Here is a 17,379-nt window from a genome sequence, read left to right as displayed (position 1 = left end):
AAAATTTGGCACGAGTGATAACATTGTAAAACTTTGCAATCGATATTTTCAAGACAGATTGGTTTACTTGTGCATGCCTAAAACGTAGTTCATATGATTTAATAAAAAAATCATGTGCTTGTGGGGACACCTGGTGGTAAAAAGTAACAATCTTCTTCAAAACAAATCAAGCAGCGAAATAAATTTTCGACGACCGTAAAGATTTGTGGAAGATAAAATGCAAGTAAGTACACATTTTATATTAAATATTACATTCAGCTATTTAAAAGTATCCAAAAAAGATAAGAACGGTCGGCGCTGGTCTAGAATCCTACCACATTATTAAAACAACACACAATATTTGAGTTAGGGTGTCGGTTAGTGTTTGGGTAAGGGTGGGTCAAGTATTAATATATTCATTATTTAATAATAATACTTGACCCACCCTAACCCAAACGCTAACTCGCACCTTAACCCAAATAATTTGCATTGTGGTAGGATTCTAGACCAGCGCCGAACGGTCTAACCATCTCATTTTATAAAGTTGTATCGGTTTATTAGCGAGGCAATATTTATTTAAAGACTCTTTATAAACATTTTAATGCGTCCAGGGGCCAGAAAGCAAAGTGTTGGAAGGATCTGTTGAATCACTTGTTGCGAGATCAAGGGATGTGCAAAAGTCTCTGGAGAGCTTTCTCTACAAAATCGAACATGAACATGCAACACTTGCTTGGTAACTTTTTATCAATTCAATTCAATTTTTATTATTTTGGCACATAACATTGATACAACAACAAAAGCAATATGATTATTTAATACGCCAGGAGGCACTGATACAACCAACAGGTTTACAAGTTAAGGGCCCCCTTTCACAATATATATTAGCAAACACAAGAATAATTTGAACATATTAATAATAATTATTTAAATTATTTATTAGTAAGACTCTGAAAAGATCATCCCGACACCAATAAATAAAGCAGTCGAAAACAACAACTGTTAACTTGTAGCTCAATTTGCATTATTTATATTTAGCAATCATTAAAAAAGTCTTTAAAATGTATAGATTACTGTATTCAAGTGTTTAAAAAAGTATCTAAATTGTAATTGAATAAAAAAAATTTTAATTGCAATGTTTGTGTACTGCTAGTCTGCATTTCATGTCACTCTTGGCTGAGATTGCGGTGTGTGCGCTAAATTTTTAGGTTTGCAGATGTGTAATCATGTTTTTGCCCACCTGAAGTGCAGAATTCTATCACAGCTTAACTTTTTTTCGAAATCTACTTGTGCAGTTTTCAAATTCAGGTATGCAAACCAGGGCTGCGGAGTCGGGTAAAAATAACCAGAGTCCAGAGTCCGACTCCGGTCAAATGTGCGATTTTGTCGAGTCCGGCCCGTACTCTACAGCCTGTATTTCACCAATTTACGTAACTAAAATAACGTGGATATTCAGCAATCCACTTATAGGGGTGTCGTATAATTCATTCACTCACAATACATGGTTGGAAAATATTCCGCCATATAATGTTCCACCTTTACAATATCAGTTTTAAAATTCGGTACTGCGAATGCGCATGTCGGACTCGGGACTCGGGTAGTTTTACAAGGTCTTACTCGAGTCCCGAGTCCGACTCCAGCAAAACAAACCGACTCCACAGCCCTGGTGCAAACTTGAAAAAAATCTTGGGTGGTCAGAGTACAGACGGGCTGTTCAATTTGTTTTCATGCATTTATTTAGAATATGTAAATCAAATTTAATGTTTTTTTCCGACCAAGGATTGTAGTTTCTAAATACTGGCAGTCGTGGGCAGGATAATTGTGATGATAGAGATCGCTGGTCAGAAACAAAACCTATAAATGTATCAATAATCTATTTTAAGACCATCATGAAAGTATGCCATGGGCTGGAATAATACAACCAGCGGGTCAGATGTGGCCAAACGACCGTAGTTGAACCCTGGTTTAGACTTAGAGGTTATAAATTTTGATGTTGCAATTCACGCAACCTAACTTACATACATCAATTACTTTGTTTAAAATTTACATGATTTATATGTTTACAGGCCGTCAGTCCTGGACAACTTTGCCCTCTTATCCGGCCAGATAAGTTCTCTCCTCACAGTCATGAAATCCGACAAAACCCCAGCGCTCCGGAATTACCCGGTTGTGCCCTTGAAAGTCACACAGGACAAGGATCCTCACTTGAGTGTAAGTTAAAAGCATTTTTTGTAAGATTTATTTAACATTTTTTCTTTAACTAAAATAAATTGTCACAATTTTCTCTTATAACACAATGTGAAAGCTTGACCAATCATATATTAAATTTGGGATATTTTTAACAATTTAACTTTCTCTAAAGTATTTTCGATATATTTTACTGTAAACTTCATTTTTTTTCAAATTGGTAAATAGTTTAACTGACAAAAATAGTCCTAACATTTATTCAACAACTAGTTAAGTTGTCACGTTTTTAGAAAACATAAAATAAAATTGCAGACAAAAATTTTCAAAAAAAAACAACTTAGATTCGTGAAATAGTTAACTTGCACAGGATATTCATGATAATTCCTTAGTAATATAGATTTTGTCACGCTAACAATGTGAAATTTTTTCAGAGGCTCACAGAAGAGCGGGTCCCTCTTATGTCGCATTTGGAAGTCCCGGATTATTTGAGAACGAAACCGGACCCAGAAGTTGAGTTGGCCGAAAAACAACTTATCAGCGAAGTTGGGGCCCAAGCTGAACAAATGACAATGACAGTATGGACTTGCATGATTTTTATTTGTTTCATCTCAAGTTGCAATTACACTGTTTAAGTTAAACACTTATATGATAGGCCATATTTTAGATCTGTATACATTAAGATAAATTTATTACATGCCAAATTAGATATGAATTGTGCCACAGAAAATTGAAAATAACGCCAAAAAGTGCCTAATATTATACTGCATTATAAGATTAATGTTGTTTTATCAGTAACCTTAAAACATAAAAAGCGATTATGCAACTAATTACTTTTGTAAAAAAAGCCAATAAAATTAAATAACTGTTAACCACCATGAACCGTTTCTCCTTTTTCAACACATAGTTACCTAAAAAGTAAATTTTAAACCACTCGTTTTGTCAGGCAATTATTTGTACTATTATTTCTTCTTTGTTTTTAATTAGCAAGTGAACCAGTTCAACAAGCAATGTAACCGAGTGATTGAAAAGATCAAGACAGCTCGCAACAACTGGAAAGCAGACTCCATTCAAATGGGAACCTCAGCACCTACGCAGAACCCAATGGCCACAAATGAACTGCTTGCAACCATCAACTACGGTAGGCAGAAAATATCTTTACATTATATTCTTGCATATGAATAAGCAATGTAAATGTATGAAATAAAGTCTAAAACAAAATGCAAATGTATAAAATAAACTCTAAAACAACTAAAATTTTCTCAAGTTCTTTTGGGCCGTGTAATAAATTTTTTGTATGTTCGTGGGTTGTGGTATGATATAGCCCATTCATATATTTTAAACAAATTTAATTTAAACAATAAACACAAGGAGCACCAAACGTTTTTTTTTTTTGTGTGATCAATTGAAAATCATTTATCTTGGTTTTCAGCAGTCGATTTCGTTTTTTTTTTGTCTATCAGGCCTATATTTTTACACATCCCTTTTGCTGGCCATAAAGGTGTAAATATTTTTCCCCTTGATAAAAAAATACGTTGTTACAGGCCGGGGAACAAAATCCAACCCTGCAATGATTCAACAGCAACAACAACAAATGCAAGCTGGGCATCCGATGTCTGTGGTCGGATCCAATGTCATTTAACACGATGCAGCTGATTGCACAGCAGGGCTCAAAATGAGCTGTATCTGCGCCAACCATATCAATCTCTGCCAACTCAAAGCACTGACTTTAGAAATCCCCTCTTTCGTTTGCGATTTGCAGTCGGTATTTGTAAAGAACGCATCTTAAGATGGAGAACCTTCACATGAGAAACCGACTTTAGTTGAATCTTGACGTTCAAGGCGGCTGTATCACACAGTTTATTCCGATTGAAATGCTGAACAGTGATTGACAAGCAGAAACCTGCTGCTACTGGTTTTGGATTCAATTAAGATACGCACTTTTACGAGTCTTAACATGTTTCATATCGTTTATTCCGATTATAGTCACGTAGGCGTGGTTTTGTGGAGAACATTTCGATTTGTCAACTCACAACACCGCTACTAAGAAATTTAAGCCCTGGATTTTGATCTTACGCAGCGCATTCTAGTTTTATCACACCATGCCTCTAGGTTAAGACTTGTGCTTTCTAAACCGTTCCAATCGTTGCTGTTAGGGAATAGGGCGCATGTATATGGAAATTATGCAAGGGGTATTCACCAAAAAGGTCGAGTAGATCGACATTGTCTTGATTAAGACGTTTCGATACGGACTTGTATCATCTTCAAGTAATGGGACAGAAGTAAATCAAAATATCCTTTATAAAAGGTGGGGGGCAATTCGTGATATCATTCTGAGTTTTTAGTCTGAGATTTTTAGTTTTCCAGGTCGACCTTTTTGGCTTTGATTATTATCTAGCTGCATTATAGATCCGTGCATACTGTACCCAGGTATTTACCGCACTTGAAAATTCAGACGCATAAAAATACACATGAAATCTTGCATCTATAAAAAAGGTGAAGCAGCCAGATTGAAACAAGAATACAATTTTACAGCCTTAGCATGTAGTTTAAATCTCGCGCAATGAATCATAATGCAAGTTATGCGATTTGGGAAAGTCCAAAAACGGAATGCATGAATTAATAGTCACCTGATGTCTATGTGCAGTCATTCACGACTTGAAAATTTCCCCCACTCAGAACCGCTTAACGCAGCTCTAAGCCGGCTATGTCTTCTCCGATTTCAGGCATATTTTTACAAGCATCTCTTTCGTGTTATTTCCGTCTAAACCCCAAGATTTTGACCAAATTTTGCAACGACGTGATGTTTGCGCTGTCGGCACAAAACCTCGATTTCCCGAAATAAAATAAAAAGCCGCTGTAACACTCCGCGTCAGCTCGTGGCCACAAAGGTCAATTCCTAGGGTTTGGCGAATTTACATCAAGCCATATCAGGAACAACTGTTGTAAATTTGAAGGGATATCTTCAATATTTTGTTGGCAGATGTTTTGTATTTCGCTTTCGAGAGATAAACTAGAAAAAAGGACATATTTCGAAGTTTAATAATACTTGCATACAAATCATCTAGCCATAGAAATGCTTAATATAGTAAATTCATAGGTGAATTTACGAAAAAAAAATAAAAATTTGGAGGATAATGGTCGAGGTTGTAGTTAGACGTAGAATAAACATCAAAGACCATACTGAAGTACGTACAACTAAATTTGTCATTTTAACCTCCACGTTATCTTTATGTCAGGGCAGCAAATTTACTTCGACCAACAAATATTTACATGTTTGTCAATGGCATTTTATTCTTAAAACTGCACCAAGGTGACTGGCTTATTAAGCATTCATTTTTCTACAGTATAGCGCTTAATAGATTCAATTCCTAGCTATGAATATAATTCGGAGAATACAACCCTTTAGAAAATAACATTTTACAGACGACTGTGTTTTTGATCAAAAACACTCATATAATCGCATGCTTAAAATATCACGTTATCTCCTGTAATGTGGGTCAACTGTTTCCGATGCTAATCTACACCGATGGTGACTGACCGTTATTAGGGTAACTTAACGCCTAATTAAAGATAAGCGAGGTGATGTCATAGGGCAATTTGCATAAATTAGCGGCATGATCAAAAGCATCCCGCTACATAAATGACATCATCACACCTTTACTATTGGTGACGTCAAAATGCATCATGACTCGACGAAATATTTTCATGGACAGCGGTGTTTTGTTACTAACCCAAGTTTTGAAAACGCTTTATATAGGATTCAAAGAGAGGTCAGTGGTGTCATTACCCTTTGACTTACGAAATCAGAAGCGAAAAAAACAATATTATAAATATATATAGAATTTAACAAACATTTTTTTTTCAGTTATTTTTAAACGACTGAGCATTTTTGTGGGCTTTATCACAATATTTTTCTTTTCACTAAATTATAAGTTACGACAAACTTCAATGTGCACTTTTATTTTGGAACACACTATGAAAGCTTCCGACATAAATGTATAGGCCTACTTAAACTTTTCAGGGTTATTTTGATCTATTTAGGCTTTCTGTAAGGGATTTTGGGATGTGTCACTGTATGCCTTATTTCCTTTTCATTTGCGAAACAATTAATATTACTCATTTTCGTTGACAATTTGTTTTCCTTTTGTGCTTATTTGTGGCGGAAACGCATATAGTACCTCGTACTAACTTTAAAAGTTACCCTTGTTTCTTTTATTTCTGTCTGGAAAATTATATGTGACAGATTTGGATTCACTATTTCACATGTATGAAAAAACAAGACTTGGGAAAAATACGAAATATAAATAAAATAATGCGAATAAACAAAACCCGATCACCCACAAATACTATAGTTACCCCGCATTTTGGCACAACTCACTAGACTGACCTTTCACTTAAATGGGGTCGATCTATAATAAGATCAGGGCCATACGTACGCGCACCACATCAAAAGATTTGTATTTATAAAAAGGTGGTGGTTTTTTCTGGGATCTTATGATTCGGGGATGATAGAATTTCGTTTATTCATCTATTTTTATCTATATTTTGTGGATTTTCCCGAACGTAAATTTTCTGGACATGTATGACTGGAAACCTATACCTTACAAATACAACTCAATTTCAAACAGAACATAATTTTCCCTATATGGAAGACAGTTAGGAACTTTATACAGCAAAGCAAGTCGAGAAAATACGTTTATAAAAGGGATTTTACGCAATTTAGACATTAATTTAATAAAAGAAACAAAAATCCACTAAAAGTATTTTAAGGAGAGTAAAAATATGTGGGGCTTTATAGTTTTAGCCCCGCGACAATAATACTCTAAAGAGTTAATTGTTTTATGTCAGGTTTGAACATAGACTTGTTAATCGCACGGACAATTTGTCATTTTTTTTTTAATTAAGACACCTTATGTATATATAGTTCAGACGATAACAAAACAAATTGTATTTCTCTATACAACAGAAAAACTTTTGAAATCCGAAATCACAAAAAACGACCGAAATTCCCCCTTTTTTTACAAAAAAATTAAATAAAACTCCACCGGTTGTCGACGCACGTTAATACCTGGAACAAAAACCTCGAAGTTAAATACTTTCAAGACGTTTACTTAATTCGTCACCTTATAGCCTTGACTATTGCCAGCGGAGAAAAGCCACTACTATTTCGGCGTTTCGTGCCAAGACGCATAATCCAGGTTTGCAATTTGCAGTTATTTACGCGCACACCGATCTCCCCCAAACCTCTCGGGTTTCGCCACGTATGACGTCATCAGAATTTTGTTGTTCACCGCCGGAGGTCGCGCGAACTTTGGACCTGCAGAAGTTCGACCTTTTTGGCGTTGAGATTCATTACAAAGCTACCGTACATTACAGATCCGTGCATAGCAGTTGTTCAATTGCCGGTTTGGCCAGTGTCGAACCGTCTAGCCTTCGCGCAGGCCTTATTGTAAAGAAGTCATTGTGAAATCACTAAGTCCCAGTCAAGTATAATTTCTAATTATTTTAAGTCCAAGTTTTTTTGCAAAAATAAAAAGTCCAAGTCATAAGTTTCCCAAGTTAGTTCATTTGAAAAATAATTCAAGTCCAAGTCAAATGTCATTTCAACACAGCAACAGGTTAAGTCCAAGACCGATCATCATTTGACAAAATCAAGTCATTATTAGAGCAAGTCAACTTTAAGTCAAGTCGTTGACATTAAAACGAAACGTTAAATTATAATAAATAACTCAACTATAAACAACAAAAAAGCAGTAAGCATCAAGCAAACTGTTTTACCTGTAATAATTTAGATAAATAAACCATTTTTATTAAAAACTATTTGAAAACACCGCATTTTAACCCAAGTTATAAGACAAAATGATTAAGTCCAAGTCAAGCCATTTGTCCAAAAGACTTAGCCTAATTTAAAAACAGTTACTTAAGTGCACTCATGTCAAGTCATTGACTAAGTCATAACAACATTGGTCTCAACCTTGGATGCGTACAGGTTACCATCTGGTTACAAAATGATAGATTAATTTTGTTTAAATTTACTTATGTTCATAAACCAAGTAATAAAAAAGCAAGTAACCTTTCTTATAGCACGGTCGAAGATTATTATTATAGGTCGCTTAAATGTGTTAACGAGTAATGATTATGTTGTTCCAGCTCCGTTTATTCATTAGGTAACAGTTAGACACTGGACATAATTTTAAGATAGGGGTGCCGTAATACATTTATGGTTTCTGGGGGGCGTAGGCCATAAAAGGTTGGAGGACCACTGCCGAAAATGGATTAAAAGCTTTTGTTTTCAACTTTCAAAAATCCAATTTGATTTAAATTTCCTACGCTTATTGGCGCTTTATTTGTTTGCTTTAGACACGATAAGACTGATGCTTGTTGCTGTGGTAAATTACGACCCGGATTATCTTCCATAGCTCAACGGTTAAATGAAAGTGACCTGACTTTGAACCATGCTCGGTAAAATAGTTTGCATTCTGTTCCAATTTTGCGCTTTCCGTAGAGTCAAAGCGGTTTATTTCATACTGTTTAAGAATGACATTTTATTATTCTTTATTTTACCAACATTGTAATTTCTATCTACTTTTGTCTCCAGCTTGCCTCGAGCATAAATTATTACAAAATTAGTTTATTGATATTTTATGTTCAAAAAGAGTTTTAGCAATACAAAGGGTTCGTAATGCCGGGTATTTGATATAATTTTCCTGGAATTCCTAAATCATAAGGGTTTAGGTTTTACAAAAAAAAAATTAACGAAAAAAGTTAAAATATTCATCATCCCATTTATACATAAGTGTCTCTTGCCAAGTAATAAGATAAGATGATATAAGCTAGTTGTGTGATAAATTGATGTCAGATCTTTGTTACTATTTTACGCTTGTAGGGGAATAATAAACTTTTACGAAATATGAATTATTTTAATGTTAGGTTTTAATTTTGTGGCTTTTGAAGTGGCTGATTCAAGTTGCAAATACAAACATATAAGTTAATATTAGTTACAAGTATTTGACATAATTAGGACTTTCAAGTTTGGATTTCGCTTTATTTCGCGCAATGATGTCAACCATACCAGTGCTGAAGCAAATGACCTTGACAGGTTGGGAGGTGAAGGTCAAACGATGCAGGCTGTCAGGATTTGTTTTTCTTAGTACTACCTATCACACGATAACCACTGCGCGATTTTGCCCAAATTGTTTAGTTGGCAAATCCGAGGGAAATAAGTGAATTTTTAACAAATTCATCAATCAGGTTACAGGTACAAATATTTTTTTACATTTTTTATAAATACTATTTTGGTATTTTCTATCGTATTACAGGTTTGTTATTTCAATTATTTTTGAATTAATTGTTGTGACCAACTACACAGAAACAAAAATCATACAATAAATATATAAAAAGCCTACCTTAGACGTGCTTCTAATTTTTGTACTTTTACTATTTTTTAAGCAATTTTGTTGGCTTCATAAAGTCATCAAAAAACACTTATTAGGACTACAATTTTCGTGATTCAATTAGGCCACCCTTGGAGCCACATTAGCCTGTAAGTATGCTATTTTTAACAGTCGCGAGACCCCAAAATAACTTGGCACAGTTATTTTAAGCACTTTCAGGCAACAAGTGCAATTTGCCGGCCTTCACACAAGGTCAATTTCAAGGTCAGGCGACCCGGATGTGATTACGCAACCTGAATCGGTGTGCGCTTTGCCGGTCCATGCAAGGTTCACAATTACTCAGAATTTATGTTTTACTTATCTGACAAAGATACTGTTGATGTTTGACTTGTCAAACCTGGCTGGCTCTAAGGTTTGAAATAGTTGAAGGGAAACTGTGCTTTTAATTCACGGCCAGCCGTGCTGACAGTTCACGTCAATTGCTGGATATGTAAGGTCACAGCCCTGGTGGTCATTTTGCGATTCCAAAGCGATAAAGGTCGATTTTTTTTCTTTTTTGTGATCTTAGTCTGATAAAAAAGGGCACTTTAGCATTGCTTAGTCAGCTGGTAAAAGGAAAAAAAGTTTGCCATTGATGATTTCAGCTGACAAGACAATGACTGTTCATAGATACTTTATCACACGATATGCCACTTAGCACTATGGTAACTAGCATCGCTTTACGTCACTGTCCTATCATTTAATAAAATCTTGTGTGATAACTTCTGTTAAACTAGATCGCTTTCACGAAGGAGAATTCCGTGAATTTTCGGACCTTTTTTTGCTTATTTATGAACTAAAAGAAAACAGCGAATCAGCTTTCTTCGAATGTAATTTTCTTAATAATTTTTTATATTTTACTGGCGACCATTGTTTATTAAAAAATAATGAGTGAAGATAGATTTTTAGATCTGATTACCCGCCGATTAAAAATAATCTTTACGGTCCTTATCTACACCAATGTCCATATTTAGACATACATCTGTCTCGAATTGATAACAACACAACACAGTATATAATTTAGTTGTTTGAAAGTGAAAATAGCTGTAAAATGGGGTAATATGTCAACCTCCCTTTGATTTTGCCACCCTTGACTTTACTGCAAAAAGCTTAAAAGTTAAAAAAAAAACATATTTTAGTCTCCTAAAAAGGCAAATTTCGTATTTTTATGGTAATAGGTGCACCTGGTTTTAGTTTGCTTAAAGGTGAAACAATAAAATTAAACAGAAGTAGCTTTAAGTATTTTACATCTTTGGTTGGCGTTTATTTTTTTAAATAGCTAAGTGTCACTGCGACAAGAATTTGAGCTATTTCACTTTAGGAAAAAAGTTTATTTAGTGTAAAGAGAAAAACATTAGTAATTACATCCCATAACTGAAAGTGTTTTTGCACCTTTAACTTTATGCGTGTAAAAGTTGGGTAAAAACGAGCGAAAAGAATAAGATCTTATCATGTTAAAAGCTCATTTCCCTTTTGTGACCTTACTCAGCTTACAAACACACTCAGCAACATTCAATGACCTTATATGGAACTGACACATAGGTCCCGGGATAATCACACCTTTGTGCCGCGATCAAGAGGCGCATTCTTCCCTTTGTTCTCGAAGCACTGTGACGTCACCAGGTTGCAGCGGAAGATCGCTGCTGCAAGGCACCGCGCGACCCTGAGATTGTGACGTAACAGTGCTGGGTGTGTAGTTAACAGCTTTCTAATCAGCGTGTAATCGGACGGGGCAAGGCCTTTCCTGTTATGAGCACAGCTTAGGTATTTTGGCATTTTTTCGTGCTCGGATTATGTAGCCTTTTGTCGCTTGCAGCTGTTTTTCGGGATTACGTGCTAGATAAAATAGGCCATCTCGGCACTGCATGAGTATTCCATTTTAGGATTTTATGTATTCGATTTATCTCTGTTTTTAATATTAAGACTTTGTACTTTTATTGGATATAATACTTTTTTAATTTTACAAACATTTTAATCATGTAGTAATTTTAATTTACATATATATTTTTAAATACTTGCATTACAAAAATTATGAAGGCTACATGGAAAAATTTAAGCAACATTTTGGATATTATTAAGAAACATAGGGTTTAATCAAATTAAGAAACATTGTACAAATAAGTTACAAAGATCCGTTTGAGGCAAAGCTCGTAATTTATACCTCAAAAAATCACTAAATCTAACAAAGCAAAACCTCTAAATTACTCGTTATTTGAGGTACTTCTTCATACATGGTACGCCTTACACCAAATAACGTAGCCTTGTCAAATATATCTGTTTATCAGGGATATATTTCCAACGTAGAGAAAATGCGACAATTGGTCATGTGTTCGTTTCTACAACTTTTATTGCTTTTTTTCTTCAATTGCACGAACATGTTAACTTAAGTTTTTTCTAACAACTTTTTTAGCTTTTTTAAAACAACTGTATTTATTAAAATGCAATAAACTTAAGATAAATTAAAATCAAATATCGCCAAACCAAGTAAACTTGGTATAATATAAAAAAATCACTAAAATGAACCCTTTGCTTGTTGTTTTTCCAGCTAAAAAAAATGCAGCTAGAAGTTGAACGTTGCGCAATACTTTGACCTTAAAATACCGCAATCGATAACACTTATAATCAATCAGGGAGGCTCAAAGCATGCATTTCGGCCACCCCAGTCACGTTTCTAACTTCCCCTCGATAAGCAGGGGCTTCCGCAAAGCCTTTTAAGGGGGGTACGAGTTGGAAAATCCCCGATATAACGAATCGTGAATCATATTGTTCCGTCACGCGATTTAAAATGAACTTGAGTTGGGTCAGCTTTATTTACGACGAGTAGGTTTTCTGCAAAATGTTTTTATCTTTGATTTAAAAGACTGGGTCTGTTAAGTCTAAGCAACGTTACGAAATTATACATTTAAGAAATACTTTTAAGGCTATCTTTGCGACTAAAAGGCAAAAAAGTGAAAAAACAAAGAAGTGTCAGCGAGGTTTTTTGAAGGCTATTGCAGTAAACCTTCAGTTGTAATACTTTTGTTAGACGCAATTAAAAAATCGTTAAACTTGGACAAATTTTCGCTTGCTCTATGTAAGCGGTAAATTGGACTTATTGATTGCTATAGGCCTACATGTGCAAAACAAAAAATGGGAAACGCAAATGTAAAAAGAATCGATTTTCCGCAAATTGAAAATTTAATTTAGTTGAAATTTCAATATAAAGAATAAGCCAGAATAAAATTACAATTTTTAGAAAATCGCCCATTAAAAAACGCCTATACCTTAAAAAATCTCTAGGGGGACAGGCTCTCCCTAAACACCCCCCTGCGAAGTTCCGCGTGCAACTTAAAGTCAATCCGTAATTTCGTGGCAAATTGCAAACCCAAATCGGCCAAGAGTCGTCTCGAAATTGGGTCGTAACTGCTGGCGAACAAATAAGAAGGACGACGTTTAAGCGGCCCAGCGTGACTTGTGTCATCGCCCTGTAACGAGCAAGATGTTTGCATTGGAATGCCGACTGAGCGGTTCGGCTTGCTGGTAAAGGTCAGGGCGAACTTGCGCACGCTATATGGTTGCTCGCAGCCTTTCATACGTTTAACATAACAAACAAGTGTATTTGACAACACTATATGCATGGATCTGCAATTTGGCTTGATAAAATAAAGTGCGAAGCCAAAAAGTTCGAGTAGATCGACATCATATTGATTAAGACGTTTCTATACATTAACTAAGACGTTTTGATACTTTAATATTAACTGAAGATGATATAAGTTCGTATCTAAACGTCTTAATCAAGATGATGTCGATCTACTCGTCCTTTTTAGTTGTCAATTTATTATCAAACGAGTTTTTGGTTATGAATCTTAAAGTCAAAAAGTTGAAATAAAACGACATCACCTTGATAAAGACGTTTCGTCATACGTACTTGTATCACTATCCTTAATGAAACAAGCGGGTATCGAAACGTCCTAATCAAATATATGTCGAACTTTTTGACCTTAAATTCATCATCAAGCAATATTACCGGAAAAATCATTTGTTTTGTTTTTTTCGCGGTTGCATTGTGAAATATAGCTCGGAATAAAATGGGTTGATCAACACTAATAGTTTAAACCCAAAATGCTATCCAAATGACTTTACTTTTTAACACAGCATTTCCACCTCAAGCGTTGTTCTTGATTAAGACGTTTCGATACGAACTTGAATCATCCCAGTTGAAAAAGAAGTAAAACGTGAATGAGAGATAAATCAAAGCATCGTTTATAAAGGGTGGGACGCAATTGTAATATTGATATCTAGCAGCATTTCCATTTCAAGAATGGTTCTCTGCAGAAGAAACAGGGCGAAAAGAGCGACTAAAGTAAAAGAGCGACTAAAGCACAGATTTCTTTTCCGGAAAAGGTCAGAGCGAATTCACGCGCGATATCGCCGCTCGCCTGCTTCGCTCAGTCTACATAACAAAAAATTAAAGTTCACCTCAAGGGCTTGTAAGCTTTTATACTGACAGGCAAAATATTGGCATGTACATAAGTCGCAATATGCGTATCCAGATTGCTACGAGCTTTTCGTCTGACCAAGAAGTATATTCTCAAATTGGTGTTTGATCAATAAGCCTACCTATTAAAGAGGAATCTCATGAAACCTAGTTTGGAAAAAATATTTATCCAATTGTGTGCTTTTAGTATTGTGTAAATGGGCTTGTTTATACAAAATGTCTAACGTATACGAGAATAAAATTATAGCTCAAACAAGAAGTTCTTTACCCAAAGAACGAAAAAACATTTTTAATCAGAAAATCAATTTTAAAGGAATAATAAAACTTGTCATCGTGAGTAAAATATGATCTATTTTTCAATCCATTCAGTGGTGTTTTTTCAAAGAAAAAAAAACTGCAAAAGTAGCCTAAGTATAGAACGCCAATATGCTGACGCAATAACGCAATTACCAGAAACGCTGTTTGACCGATAACATTAACGTACCTTGTAGTAGCAGTTTATCTAACACAGGTCAAAGTTTGCAAGAAGGTATTTCTCACAAACCAAACTAAAAGTATCTCTGCGTGCGGCCGAGTAAGACCAGAATCTCTATGACGTGTTTGGAAGTTAACCAAGGCAAAATCACTCGAATATAGCACCGTTACACCGCATTCTTTGCAAGGCCGAAAATTGTTAAGAGCGAAATAGACCCAGAGCTGCGGATAGCATCGCAATTGCAAGATCAAGGCGAAATCGACACTTGCATGAAACGCCCTGTGACGTTTCAGCCGTTTCTGTGCCAGGGATAAGAAGAAAATAGCCGCCTATATTTGTGCGGATTTGCCGTTTTTGTTGCAACAGGCCAATTTACGTAACACACGGCACATTTAATTATTTTTGCGGTTTTTTGAACACTTGTAAGGTTTTATTTCCGCTGCTGCTGTAATACCTTATTTAAAACGGATAATACAGACGGCAGATGTAAAAAAATAAAACACACAAACGCAAAAAGAAAAGTTACAGCCGAAAGGGTGATTAATTCCGTTGGTTTGATTCTTTTTACAGTACACATAGTTTTATTTTTTAACTTATATTTGATATCGCATCTTCCAAAATCAACCACTAACTATATGATTTTATGAAGCTGCAGTGAAACTTAAATGTTCAACTTGAAATGTTAAATGTATCCATCTAGCATTCTAGCAGAACAGTTTTCTGCATTAAAAAATGGATATTTATAATTATATAATGGTTTTATCGTTTTTTGGTATGGCAAACGTATAGCAATTTGCAACAACATGGATTTTTTTACATTGCTTTAAACACAATTTTCCAAAGTTTTACAACATAATAAGAGTCAAGAAACTTTACATCAAGAGTTTAAAACAACGCAACAATGTATAATGTAGCCTATATCAAATTCTACATATACAACAACGATTTTGGAAACTTTTGAATATTTTATATTTAATTTTAACATAAGAGTTATGCGAAAAGTTCAAAATACAACCTACGTCTGTATAGGCTTTCATATTAATTCTATGTTTTTGGTTTTGTTTTAGGCCTTGTAAAGGTTTCTGATCTTTATGAATCAACAATTTAAGCCCAAACAAAACATAACCCACTGGGCAATGTTTATGGTTGAGAACAACGCCCTAAGAGTGGCTGCATAATTAAAAACCACAATTCTCAGTGTGTAGCAGCATTACATAAGTTGCCTCCAGCTCTGTGTCCTTGTACAGTCTTCACTGATTGAAGTTATATAACCAAGCCGCAGAGATTTCTGTAAAGATTATAGCTGGCCGTCGTTGATTACGTATGCTGTCGTGTTTAGCAACTGCAAATTACCAAACCCGACAGGCCGATTTTTGTATATAAAGGCCGCCTATAGGCGGTTACGAGGTAATCAGTAACTTTGTAAAGATTGGTTAAGGATGAATCGTTGTTAACATTTGTACTTTGTTGGTAAAAATCCGACTTTTATACAGACAACCAACAACACCTATGATCAGGAAAGAATCCAAGATTTTGTCTGAGGGGCATGAAAGTTTTTAAGATGGCGTCACAAAGTTACGTCATTATAAAACATTTAAACTAAAAAACACTTGTTTTTCTAGAGTGAACTCGTGCGAATTCAATCTAATCACACTAAGCGCGAAAAAATGCGCTTATTTGGTTTAAATTGGAAAATTTCAATTTAAAAATGTACGTGCTGATGTATCATGCATAAAATGTTGTGGTCTTTCAAATGTGAAGGGTCGTAAAAAGTAAGAAAATTAATAAAATAAGAGGTTAAAAGCTGAAAAGTTGGAAAATCCTGGGTTGAGGCAGTCATGTTGCCAATTTGGTCAAAAAATCGTGACAAAAGTGTTGTTAAACTGCCAAAAAAACAACAACACGCCAACTCCAAACTCCAGCTTAAGAAAATACACCAAGCAGGCAAAGAAGTGAGAAAGTGCAGCAGCAGCATCAGCAGCAGTGTTCAAAAATTCGAGCAAGAATTCACTGCTGAGCAAGAACACGTTTCAAGGCGGGATTTCGGCGAAAAACGTTGGCACGAAGAAATTTGGCAATAAACTAAGGTCGCCTGAGACTTATTTTTTACAAGCAAGCGCTCCGGGCGAAGCGAACCATCCTAAACCGCGGGTCGGCCTTGCAGCTCCGGTTATCAATTTGCTGGGGATTTGTTTAGCGCTTGGCATATCTCGCACCGGCCAAAGCCTCTTATCCAGACATTCGCGACGCCCAAGAACACGCTTAGTGCACAGCGCAACTGACAGATAACCTTTCGCCAGCTTAATCCCGACGTTAAATAGTCGCTTTTTCTACTTTGAGACCCTCACATTTTTCTTCTTGCAAAGTTCTCTTTCTTTAGGCGCGCTGACGCGACGGATTTGCTTGAAATGGGGCCAATGCTGTTATTGCTGTACAAAGGAATGTGTTCAAGACCCTTAGCCATCTCTTTCGGCCTGTGTATTAACGTTCTCATGTTAAACGTACGTCGATCACGGAGTTGACCTTATCTTTCAAAGCATCACTTCTCACCGCATAGAAAAAATGCCTCGCCATGGTGGTTCGGCATTTATCCAGGATAAATGCCATTTTGCAAGATGTTAGATTAGAGTTTTACGGGGTTGATCGGCTTATTACAGGAATTACATGCAAATTTTAATAGTCGTGGAACAGCTTTCGTATAACCGACAAGTATGCTTACGGGCATGTCACACCCATCACTATTTACCAACCTGTACCATTCGTGTCGCGGAGGCTATGTACATGGCAAATTTCTCCTTTTTTATTAAAGTCACCGCGTTTGCTTGAAAATG

At 35.6% G+C, this 17,379-nt stretch overlaps 1 protein-coding gene across 1 annotated transcript; it reads left to right on the top strand.

The window, feature by feature from the left end:
* The first annotated feature begins 130 nt into the window (after positions 1–130).
* On the top strand, positions 131–4,319 carry LOC146165486 (mediator of RNA polymerase II transcription subunit 8-like). The gene is made up of 6 exons (XM_083382510.1): positions 131–223; positions 591–712; positions 2,043–2,187; positions 2,595–2,738; positions 3,148–3,301; positions 3,705–4,319. Exons 1-6 carry the CDS (start codon positions 218–220, stop codon positions 3,800–3,802), a joined length of 669 nt encoding a protein of 222 aa, XP_083238636.1. The 5' UTR covers positions 131–217; the 3' UTR covers positions 3,803–4,319.
* The last annotated feature ends 13,060 nt before the right edge of the window (positions 4,320–17,379 follow it).

Source organism: Ascidiella aspersa, chromosome 2, assembly GCF_963924565.1.
Source record: "Ascidiella aspersa chromosome 2, kaAscAspe10.2, whole genome shotgun sequence".
Classification (NCBI taxonomy): Eukaryota; Metazoa; Chordata; class Ascidiacea; order Phlebobranchia; family Ascidiidae; genus Ascidiella; species Ascidiella aspersa.
The sequence above is the reverse complement of the archived record's forward strand: the minus strand, read 5'-3'. Positions and strand labels throughout refer to the sequence as shown.